This window comes from Mixophyes fleayi, chromosome 1, assembly GCF_038048845.1.
Source record: "Mixophyes fleayi isolate aMixFle1 chromosome 1, aMixFle1.hap1, whole genome shotgun sequence".
Taxonomy (NCBI): Eukaryota; Metazoa; Chordata; class Amphibia; order Anura; family Limnodynastidae; genus Mixophyes; species Mixophyes fleayi.
In genome coordinates, this window is record NC_134402.1 from 214,658,221 (window position 1) to 214,670,759 (window position 12,539).

A 12,539-nucleotide genomic window follows, 5' to 3' on the forward strand; every position below is an offset into this window, starting at 1 on the left:
GGGAAATACTCATGTTGTTGGATAATTACAATAAAGAGTTTAATAACTCTAGTGTCACATAAGGGTCAAAGTATCACTATATAAAAGTCCAAGGTAGTGGAATGACCCATCATAATATTAGGTCCCTAACATATGATGCATATGATAACCGCATGATTTGGCTAAAACCAAATCATCAATAAACTGACTTTTAGTGTTCTCTTCCTGTTCCAAAGGTTGAACCTGGTCAGGATCAAAATTTGTTTCCTCTTCTGAAAAACCCTCAGAATCTAAGAGGTCCATAAGAGGATTAGCGGATCTAAGCCGCTTTCTTTTAGCAGGGGTAATGTCTGGGAATTCGAGTAACTGGTTTAGTTTATCCAAACCCTTTATAAATGCTGCGGACCATGCCGGTTCTGTGGGAACAGGGGGCTGGTCCGTAAGCAAAGAGGAAGGTCCTGCTATAGCCGTTACAATAGAACCTGTGGCAGCAGGGAGGCCCAAAGAGGCAGCCACACTAGATATCAACCGAGTAAATTGAGAGATAATCTGTGCTAAAGAGGAAACCGACTGTCAGGGAGGCCACCCAGGCCGGTTCCTCCGTCAGTGGGGTTTGACTTAAGCGGGGTTTGCGAAGAGGGGACCCCTCCTTCACAGTCAGAGCAGAGCGTCAACGGGTCCTTCTGCCCACAAGTTAATTTAACATGACATCTAGAACATGTAAAATATTTAGCAATAGGGCCTTTTCCCTTATCTGACATTTTATAAGGAAAAGCACACCAAACACACTAGATAACGATATAGAGAGAGACAGAGCAAGCAACAAGTAACCAACTAATCTGTAATAAAAGTTGTACTTGTATGTGTGTAACAGACAGTGTAATATTTATGCAAGTAAGATAATACAATAATCCTTACTAGCCTCCCTCCTCAAACCACAAAATACAGTTTGTAAATGGTTAAAGAAAGGTTTTTGGTACTTAGCCAAAAGGGCCACACAGGGGAGAAGTCCAACAGTAGTGTCCTGGTGCCTGCTCCCTCCAAGATAAGTTCCTTCCCGGGCTTCTTTGGAGCCAGAAGACTGGACTGTACCACTTGTGCTGAAGAGCAGGTGAGTTCTGTGATAGTTCCCCCTCTGCAGCCTTCTGTCTCTCCTTTCCTCTTTTTTTAGAAGAGGTCTCCTGCAGAGATATATACCCCGATGCCCCCTCATATTTTCCTGAGGGGGGATCTTGGTATGGCCCCAGCTCTCTCTCTCTCCTTCTTGCGCTTCTCCGCGGACCAATGACTTCATCATGGCCGCCGGCAAGGTATTCCGATAACCGGCGCTCTATGCCTGCAGTGGCAGCGCCGGTTATCGGGGGAGCCTCCAAGAGTGACAGTGGTCCGGGAGACCGCCTGTCACTCTGTAATCTGACCGCTATTGCTCTGCCATGGAGAGCAGTCTGCTCCCTCTGACAGAGCCCGGTCAGTTCTGCATCTTTTCTGGGAGTGTGCTCTCTATAATAGAACACACTGCCAGCTCTGCCCTAAGCCTAACTATTCTAAAAAGTAAAGAAAATTAAAGTTATTAAAAAATAAATAAAAGAAAAAACTAGCTGTTTCTAAAACTTGCCCAACTCCTTTGGGCACCTAGAAAAAAAACTGACAGGAAGAGGAAAAGGCAGGGGGATTGTAGAGGGGAGGGGTCTGTCAGCAGTGCTAAAGATTAACTAGCTAGGTGCCAACTCCCATGCTCCCCTCCACAACCCCATAATAAGCAGTGTCCCCCAGACCGGATGAAAGAGAAACACCATATACTTCCTCTTATATAGCAAGTACAGTGTAATCTAGAGAATGAATACTTAGCCTATCCTGCTTAATGTTTCCTTCCCAAGGCGATGCTTTGGCCCTGTGGAAGTAATAATTCCTCCCTGTCTGCAGCATCCAGCGGGCCTCTTGAGTGCTTGTAAGAGTTTGTCTGCAGCGCTTTTCCTATTAAACCTGCAGACTGCCTCTATCTTAATGCATTATCCAAAGTAGCTCGGCCCCTGCCCCTTTCTGAGGAAGGAACTCTGTAGCTTCCAAGATAGCGGCGGCCATCACTTCTGGATTCTGGAACTGCTCTATGCTCCACAGAGCAGCGCCGGTCCCCTGGAAACGATGTGGCCGCGTCTTTTCCAAGCATCATACAAAGAAGATGGCGGTTTTTGTGAAAGCCGCCGCTCTCCCGAACTGACAGCGCTGCAGTCCCTGTAAGTAATGCAGGCTTGCTGTCCCAGTCTTTCTATCTCCTTTCTACACTAACCTAGAAAGAAAAACAGCCTATAAAAACAAGGTTAACAGCAGCAAAATAAAAGTCAGCCCAACTTCTTGGGCACTTAGACTACACTGATTAGCTTACAGGGGGGTGCAGTGGGGAGGAGTCTGTCAGCAGCCACAGTTTAACTAGAGTGTCAGCAGCCACAGTTTAACTAGTTAAGTGCCAACTCCACACTCCCCAGCTACAACCCCATGGTAGCAGTGGCCCCCAGATGGAGAAAATGTGTTAACAGGCTGTGTGAACTTAAAGGGATACTAAATTCAAATTTCCATAATTTGCCTAGCACATTGGAATAAAATGGCAGAGCTTTAGGTTATTGCTCTGTACATGTTCACAGCAAACTAAGTGACTGTCACCTCTAAGTGTGGTCACATTTTTGGACAATTCCAAAAAGACACTATGCTTGACCTGCAATGTTACGTACCCGACCATTAAACCACACCTCAAAGCTTGTATTTTAAAGAGGATTATTACACATTATTAAACAAAACATGTAACTTGCTTGTGGTAACCTCAAATTTTACAAACCTTCCATGTGGTGGCATACCCCGCCCTTCACTGACACGTCTATCATAATCTCCCCACCCATCACGAGGCTCTCTTCCATGACGATCTGGATAATTCTATATGAAATGTGGAGGGAAAAATAAAAGTAATAAAAGTAAGGATGCCAAACCTCAAACCTTGGGTAACTAGTAACAAAATGCTCATGCAAGTGAAATATTTAGTTTTAAATTGCTGTATTTGCTTAAAACAGAAAAGTAAATGAAACTCTGAATAGTAGGGCTTACATTAACTTTGTTTTTAAAGGTATGGAAACATATGCATCTTTATTGGATATACTCACCACATCTCTGCCTCCCAAGCCAGACCTTGATTCATCCCTCCTAGAACACATTTGAAAGTTACACTAAGTTATCATAAAATGCACCAACCAGAAGGTATAGGACTACAATTGCATAAATTCAAATATTTTTTTTAGTGGGGCGCAAGGGAGGGACAAAAACTTACCTGTCCATACGGAAGTTATCCATGTATCGACCACGATCCCTATTGTCAAAGTCATGAAATCTGTCTGGTCTTCCAAAATCACGATATCGATCATCCAAAGCCATTCGCTTTGACTCTGGCCAATAAGGATCATCTCTTCTACAGACCAATATATAAAAAAAAAAGTTCTGCAATAACACATGCTGAACTAAAAAGTGAATTTAATCTATGAAATGCTTAAACCATATAATCCAAACCATGCACTTGTATGTCTATAAATAGTGCCAAATCTGAAGAGTACATGAAAAGTATACCTTTGTGAGACGACTAAGAGGATTTTTACTCACCGTAAAATCAATTTCTCTTACTACACTGGGGGACACTGCAATACATTGGGTATAGTAGGTGGGACTGCAGTTTAGGCACTTATAAAACTTGTTTGTTCCCCTGACTCCTCCCCCACTATGCCCCTCTGTAGCTGAGACTTCAGTTTTGTATAACCAAGCCAGGAAGAGAGGAAAAACAATTCAGAAATTAACACCAAGGACAGCACTACTTTCAGAACAAGGGAGGGTGCGCAGTGTCCCCCAGTGTAGTAAGAGAAATTGATTTTACCGCGAGTAAAAATAGTCTTCTCTGTCCTACCACTGGGGGACACTGCGATAAATTGGGGAGCTACCAAAGCTGTGTCAAAGGACGGGAATGCTCTGGAACGGCTGTGCGCAATATTTTGTGGCCAAAAACCTGCATTAGTGAATGCAAAGGCATGCAACAAAGAAAACAACATGCAGCAGAAATAGACGCTGCACGACTCGCCATTGAATGACGCTATTGTACCGTCCAAGAAGCTGCAACAAAGCAAGCCCCATGATGAGAACTAGATTCCCTGGAAATACCCGACCAACCAAAGGTGGGCTGAGCCTGAAGAAACCCCTAAAGCAAGACAACCTTCCGCTGAGCTAGACGGAGAGCCACGGAAACTGCCGCTAAAGGAAGTAGGGCGGAGACTCCTATCGGAGCCGCTTCTTAAAGAATACCCTTTAGACATTTTTGAGTGGGATGTGAAATTCTAGGAATTTACACCAACTGAATATTGTTTCTAGCCCAAGGAGAACAGCTGAAGCAGCTCTATGGCTGTATTGGAGGTAGCAACCATTGCCTGCAAAGACTCTCTGGTCGTAAGGGGTGGGCGTCCAACGCCACAGCGTCAAACTAGATGATGAAGAGCAAAAAAGGCCCGAACTACGAGATGAGGCCGCTCCGGAAAGCGGGAAAGGAGGGACGTCTATGATAGTCCCCTAAACCAGGAGAACCCTGCCTTGCGAGACACCTGGCGAGCCAAAAGACTAGCTGCGATGCGCCCACTCATAGAAACTCTTTAGCACCCACGAGGAAATGGAACCTGTAATTAGCATGTACACCCCCTAAGTTCTAGGGAGACCTGACTTGGCTATGGAAAAAAAAAAACACTTGAGGGTAATTAAATTGAGAGCCGAAACAGAAAACAGGTTAAGATGTGAAAGGAACCTGGGCTCCCTCTCGGAGTGCCCTATGACCTAACCAGGAAAGCAAAAGGAAACTCATGTTACTGAAAGGAGCATTCTAGAACTGTGTAGAAGAGAGATGAGCGTGTTCTTTGGTAGGAAGATACGGAGTGTTCCAGTCTAGAAGATGAGGCATAAGGCAACACTTCTGGTGTGGTAGAATGAGCGAAGACCTGGGTAGGTGACCATCTGCGAAATCAATAATGCAGACTTGCACCTTGCTGAGAGGCTGCAAGAATAATATTCTGGCTGAAAACGTCTAGCGATTATTATCCTTTATTTGTTAGGCGCCACAAGGTTTCCGCGGCGCCGTACACAGTACAAAACAGTCGACTATACAGGGTGAAACAGTACAAAACAATAAACAAAAATACCAATACTTCAGAAACTCCAGGCAGGCTGATGCAAAAAACGGAGCAGAAGAACAGGTAGGGAGACATGAGGGAAGAGGGCCCTGCTCTCCCTCCTAAGGGAGGGAGAACAGAACAGGAACAGGGGGAGCCAGAAAGGTAAGGGGGAGAGCGAGTTGAGAGCGAGTGGCGGGGTTATGTGGATGGTTGGTATGCTTTGAGGAAGAGGTGGGTTTTCAGCGCACGTTTGAAGGAGCACAGAGTAGGAGAGAGACGGATGGAACAAAAGAGTTCATTCCAGTGAAGGGGGACAGCGCGGGAAAAGTCTTGGATTCTGGAGTGGGAAGAGGTGATAAGAGTTGAGGAGAGGCGTCGATCGTTGGCCGAGCACAGGGAGCGGGCAGGAGTGTGAATGGAGAGGAGGCTAGAGATATAAGGGGCAGTAGAGTTGGAGAGAGCCTTGTAAGTGGTGGTGAGGAGTTTGAAAAGGATTCTGTAGGGGAAGGGGAGCCAGTGTAAGGCAAGGCAGAGAGGGGAGGCCGAGGAGGAGCGGCGTGAGAGGAAGATGAGTCTCGTGGCCGCATTGAGTATAGAGCGGAGGGGGGAGAGATGGGAGTGGGGGAGGCTGGTGAGGAGGAGGTTGCAGTAATCCAGGTGGGAGATGAGTGCGTGGATGATAGTCTTAATGGCATCCTGAGAGAGAAAGGGACGGATGCGGGCGATGTTGCGTAGTTGGAAACGACAGGCTTGGGCAAGGGCATGAATATGGGGGGCAAAAGAGAGAGAGGAGTCGAGGGTGACACGCAGGCAGCGGAGTTGGGTGACAGAGGAGATGGTAGTGTTGTTGAGGACAATAGAGAGGTCGTGGTGGGATGGGAGTCTGGACGGAGGAAAGACAAGGAGTTCAGTCTTAGAGAAATTAATTTTGAGAAAACGCTCGGACATCCAGGAGGAGATGGCGGAGAGGCAGTCAGATATACGAGAAGAGGGTAGAAGAAAGATCAGGAGAAGAGGTGTAGAGTTGAATGTCGTCAGCATACAGGTGATATTGAAGACCGAAGGAGGAGATGAGAGCACCAAGGGAGGAAGTGTAGAACGAGGAGAAGAGGGCCGAGGACAGAGCCCTGCGGGACTCCGACGGGGAGAGGGCAGGGGGAGGAGGAAGAGCCGGACGTGGATACAGAGAAGGAGCGGTTAGCAAGGTATGAGGTGAACCATGCGTGGACAGATCCGGAGAGACCGAAAGAGAGAAGGGTTTGCAAGCAGGAGGGGGTGGTCCACGGTGTCAAAGAGGATTAGTAGGGAGAAGTGACCCTTGGATTTGGCCGATAGGAGGTCATTAGTAACCTTGGCCAGTGCAGTTTCGGTGGAGTGAAGAGGACGGTAGCCGGATTGGAGGGGGTCAAGGAGGGAAAAGACCGAGAGGTGCCTGGTTAGGCAGCTGCAGACAATCCGCTCGAGTAATTTGGAGGCAAAGGGGAGCAGTGAGATGGGGCGATAATTAGCGAGAGAGGTGGGGTCAAGATTGGGTTTTTTGAGGATGGGAGAGATAAGAGCGTGTTTAAAGGAGGGGACTACACCAGAGGAGAGTGATAAGTTGAAGAGGTGAGCAAGGTAGGAGCAGACAGTGGGAGAAAGAGCGAAGGAGGTGGGAGGGGATGGGATCGAGAGGACAGGTCGAGGGAGGAGAGGAAAGAATGAGGGAGCTAACTTCTTCCCCTGTTGTGGGGCAAAAGGAGCACCAGAGTTGATTGTTGGCGGGAGGAGAGGTGATGAGGGTGGTGGGAGAAGGGGAAGAGAAGATGTTCAGTCTGATGGCCTCAATTTTGGAAGAGAAAAAGGTGGCAAAGTCCGAAGCGGAGAGGGAGGACGGGACGGGAGAGGTAGGGGGAGAGAGGAGGGAGTTGATGGTGGCAAAGAGGCGGCGGGGGTTGGAGGATTGAGAGGAAATGAGGGACTTGAAGAAGGATTGTTTAGCGAGGGAGAGGGCGGAGCAGAAAGAGGAGAGAATAAATTTAAAGTGAAGGAAGTCGGCCAGGGAGCGAGATTTCCTCCAGTGGCGTTCAGCAGTGCGAGAGCACTTTTGGAGGAAGCGGGTGAGTTTGGAGTGCCAGGGTTGGGGAATAAGGCGGCGTCTGCGGATAGCGGAGGCCTGGGCAACAGCATCAAGGGCAGTGGTGAGGGAGAGGTTGTAGAGAGAGGACGCCTCGTCAGGACAGGCCAGGGAAGGAAGAGGTGATAGTAGAGTTTCAAAAGAGGAGAAAGAGGAAGGGTCAATAGCATCAAGGTTGCGCCTAGTGAGGGTGGCTTTAGGCGGGGCGGGAGCGGGGGAGGACGACAGAGTGAAGGAGAGGAGATGGTGGTCAGAGAGTGGGAAGGGAGAGTTAGAGAAGTCAGAGAGATCACAGAGATGAGAGAAGACAAGGTCGAGGGAGTGACCAAGACAGTGGGTGGGGGAAGAGGTCCACTGAGTGAGGCCAAGAGAGGAGGAAAGGGCGAGAAGTTTAATGGTGGCGGGGTCAGAACGGTTGTCAATGGGGATGTTAAAGTCACCAAGTATGATGGAGGGGAGGTCAGAGGCGAGGTAGTGGGGGAGCCAGGCAGCGAAGTTGTCGAGGAAGAGGGACGTGGGGCCAGGGGGACGGTAGATGACGGAGACACGGAGGTGGATAGGGGAGAAGAGACGGATGGAGTGAACTTCGAAGGAGGAGAAGGAGAGGGAAGGTAAAGTAGGAATAACCCGAAAAGTACAGTTAGGGGACAGGAGGAGGCCCACTCCACCTCCTGGGCGCTCATCCGGTCTGGTGGAGTGAGTGAAGGAGAGACCCCCATAGGAGAGAGCAGCAGGAGAGGCCGTGTCAGAAGAAGCCAGGTTTCAGTGATGGCAAGAAGATTTAGATAGTTGTAGATGAAGAGGTCATGGACGGAAGATAGTTTGTTACGGATTGACCTGGAATTCCAGAGGGCGCATGAGAAAGGGAGGATGGGAGCAGGGGAGATGCAGATGAGATTGCCGGGGTTGGAGGAGCGAGGGGGAGGGTGAGAGGTGGGGTGGTGAGAGTTGGGCAGGAGAAGGGGGGTGGGGGAGAGGATAGGTATGGGAAATGAGCGGGGCGGCATAGTACAGAGCAAGATCAAAGGCAGTGGCGAAGACCATATGAAATGCAGTTAAATGCAATGCAATAAAATTAATATAAAGTGTAGATGCAATGACATGAAATGAAATAAGAAAATGAAAAATGGGATGAATTGAAATAAAAGCGAATAAAAGCTACAGTGTGAATAATATAAAATAAAATAATATTAAGATAAGATGCAAAGCAATAAGATAAATCATAAGATAAAATAGAATACACTACAATACGATAAAATAAATCTAAGTAACGATGAAATAGATCTAAGTAGAAGGTATACACTACAATACGATAAAATAAATCTAAGTCATAAAATAAATAAATAAATCAAAGTAATCGGATAAAACAGGGGCTGCAGAAAGCCGGTACCAGGTGTGAGGAACGGGAGAGTCCAGGAACCGGAGAGTTCTTGGTTGGAGAGTCCAGAGACCGGGGAAGGGGAGTGCAGGGCTAATCACCACAGGTCGTTGTAGTCGTCAGTGTAGTGTAGACCAGAGGTCAGGAACAACCAAGGCAGCGGGAGACGCGGCCAGGCTGCCCGCAGGGCGAAGACAAGGCAGCAGGAGATGAGATGGCGGCGGGTGTCCAGAGGAACTGGCCGGCAGACCAGGTGGGGGAGACACGAGGAGAGGCAGCAGGAGATAGCAATGTCCAGAGATCGGGCCAGAGATCAGTCCAGAGATCGGGGCCGAACACCACAGAGATCAGGAAGCTAAGCGTTGGTAGTAATAAATAACTTCCACCTTCGGGGGATGTCCCCAGACGTATGGGTGTTTACCTGACTGCCATAAACTATAAGCCCCCTTGTAAGGCTAGGCCTGACTCAGAACGTGGCACCCTGACCTCAGATCAACAGAGAGGATGAACACGTAAAAGTCATGGCCTGAAGCACACCTACCGCCAAAAGCCTTTAGGATACTTGCTTATAATAGTGCAAACTGAGAGTTCCGTTATTGGAACGTAGTCCTGTGAGCATGTAGCTAACTATTGGTATCATAGCTGTATGGCTGTATGACTACCAGCTATGACTCTGCTGGGTGAATACAAACCACCCCAGTAACCCTTAATGTAAATAAAGGCTAGAGAACTTCTGTCAGAGAGCCTCTAGATAAAACCCTTTACCAGCTTCTGCTCTGTGTAGGAGAACCTCTTCTGTCAGCTCCCGCCAGGGATAGCAGAATAAGAGAACTGAAAAGCCACAGGGTTGTCACCAGCAGGGATTACTTCCCTTGTATTCACTCTGGCGGGAGAGGAAGGGGAGTTGAAAATTTGGCCAGTCTATTACTGTTTACCTGTTTTGTTTTCAAAAGACAGACACCAAGTCTCAAATAGGGTCTCAAATTGCGAATTGAAATATAGACTGGTGTTTTGTAAATGCTAAAACTGTGTAAAGCTTAAGCTGGGATTATCAACCTCGTGTGTGTAACCAGAGGGAATAATGTTCTTGTTCGTAAAACAAGATCGAAATAGATATCCTCTTGTGAGGAATGAACTACATCCCGATTCTGACTTAATGAGTTCGGCCACCAGAGGCAACAGTGATTTAGGCCAGACCTGTTTCTGCAAAACTGCAAACACCGAAATGGGAGCGCCCTGTTTGTAGACCCTAGCCCCGCAGTCTGTGCGAGGCATTCGGGCTAGGCTGTTGAAAGGATAATTTAAAAATTACATTTTGCACCTGTATAATGCCACTCAGACCTCCCAGTGGATCTGTCTGAAAACATAAGGCAATGGTAGGCAAGGTGACAGGAAATAAGTTTGTATAACAATTATTTTGGACAATATATATATATATATATATATATATATATATATATATATATATATATTGTAGTATCTGCAAACCAGCAAGTATTTTACTCCTGGAAGAGTCACCTATTGTAGACTGATACAATAGTAAGAAAGAAGACACAGAATAAATCTGTTCTATCTTTTTAACTGGTAATATATATGTGCTCTTAGCGGAATAGAACCCACAATACTATGTTATCATAACAGTTTATATATCAGTTGAGCCACAGCTCCTGATGTACACATACACATTTACAGACACATATACACTTGGCTATACAGACCAACCAGCCTGCCACGGGATAACACTGTATAAAATATATATATATATATATATATATATATATATATATATATATATATATATATATATATATATATATATATATATATATATATACACATACACATACACATACACATATATATATATATATATATATATATATATATATATATATATATATATATATATATATATATATATATACACATACATACATATACACATACATATATATATATATCAATATATATCTGCCTAAAAAGCAAAATATGTCACAGGAGGATAGGAAATTACCAACTTTGTATAATCGGTAATCCTATGATTGATATATATATATATATATATATATATATATATATATATATACACACATATACATATATACATACACACATACATACATATATACAAATACATACACATACATACATCAGTCACAGGACCCTGAAACAATAGTCCTGACTGTGTGTTAAACAGCTGAAAATCGTTTAAAAATAGAATTAAAAAAACGATACCACAATACCAGGTGGAGAGAGGCAGAGTAGGGAACAGCATGCACTGTGATGTGTGTGTTCTGGAGTGCCAAGATGTCAGCCAGCCGCGCCAGGAAGCCGATGGGGAGAGGAGGAAGTGAACTCTCCAGATCCTCCATTAACATGGCCGCCTCTAATGCCCGCAAATCAGCCTATATTTTTTAATATGGCTGTTGGCTGAGAAAGTGAGAACCGCCGCAATTTCGTGCCCAGGGTGCGTACGGTCTCACTGACAACTGTATCGCCTCCTAAGAGAGCGATCGTTGTCCTTCTCCCCCGCAGCTCGTTATCGAGGAGGGGGAGGCTGCCGGCAAGTCGGGCGGGCAGGTGAGGCTGTTACAGCTTCACTCCCATTTGCTATTTCCTAATGTGGCCGCGGCCGCTATATGGCCAATATAGTTACAAATTTTCAGTGCCCCAAATAAGGCTGCCAAAAAGCAGACTGTAAAAATATGGCCCCTTGTGCTCGTTTCTAGGGGAAGACTGCCAGCAGAGGTGCGAGGGAAGCGAGCTTTAACTGCTGCTTACCTGCGCTGGGACTCAGAGTGAAGAAAGCCACCCGGTCTATTCACTCCTCTGGGTCTTTGCATCGAGTCCAGCGCTGCACCTGACAGGGAAAGAAAATAAAAAAATGAAAACCTAATACTAAAGCAAGTATAGGCAGGAGCCTATACTGAAGTGACCTAACTCCTTAAGGCACTTACAACTGAAGTCTCAGCTACAGAGGAGGGGCATAGTGGGGAAGGAGTCAGGGGAACAAACAAGTTTTATAAAGTGCCTAAACTGCAGTCCCATCTACTATACCCAATGTATCACAGTGTCCCCCAGTGGTAGGACAGAGAAAAAGGGATTTCGGTTCTCGTTAAATCCTTTGCCAGAGGTCCACCAATAGACCAGTAGACCATGGAACCATGTGGTATAAAGATGCGTGCAGAATCTTTGATGCTAATAAAATTTTGAAGTGTAAATTTCCCTTCCGCTATATGCCCCAGCTGGAAATCGCTAATAGTAAAGAAAATGCAGTTCCAAAAGGGTCTAAAGCAGGCCTGTCCAACCTGAGGCCCTCCAGGTGTTGTGAAACTACAAGCCCCAGCATGCTTTGCCAGCAGACAACCTGTTGATAGCTGGAAGGGCATGCTGGGACTTGTAGTTTCACAACATCTGGAGGGCCGCAGGTTGGACAGGCCTAGTCTAAAGCTTCGAAACAAGGGAGACTAAGATCTTTAGAAAAAAAGGTTAAGATCCCACAGAGCAATGGAAGAAAAGACAACTTCTGGGACTAGTGCCAATCTTCTCTGGGAGAGCTGAAAACTGCACTTTAAGAGCCCTAGTCTTAAGCCATCCTTCAGTCCTTCCAATAAAGACTGAAGAAACGTAAAGAAAGCAGAAACATTTTCACTCAAACAAGGAGATGCAAGTCTTCCAAACTCTATGACAGTTCTTAGCTGAAGATAGATCTCTAGCCTTCAGCATGGTTTCCATTACCTTGACAGAAACCTTTATATTTCAAAATCAGCTTCAGCAGCCATAATATTAAAGCCCATCAATATAAATCCAGATGATGGAACTGACCCTGGGATAACAGGCCTTGCATTAGAGGAAGGCACCAGAACGGGCCTCTTGCCATCAT

At 46.1% G+C, this 12,539-nt stretch overlaps 1 protein-coding gene across 1 annotated transcript in view; it reads right to left on the reverse strand.

Annotated features, from left to right (window-relative positions):
- LOC142149657 (scaffold attachment factor B2-like) overlaps nucleotides 1–12,539 on the reverse strand; it is a 57,719-nt gene that overhangs the window by 14,024 nt on the left and 31,156 nt on the right. The window contains exons 14-16 of the mRNA XM_075204975.1: nucleotides 3,293–3,430; nucleotides 3,129–3,168; nucleotides 2,810–2,904 (exon numbers count right to left, since the gene is read on the reverse strand). Coding sequence (XP_075061076.1) covers nucleotides 2,810–2,904; nucleotides 3,129–3,168; nucleotides 3,293–3,430 — 273 coding nt within the window. The remainder of the gene's footprint in view (nucleotides 1–2,809; nucleotides 2,905–3,128; nucleotides 3,169–3,292; nucleotides 3,431–12,539) is intronic.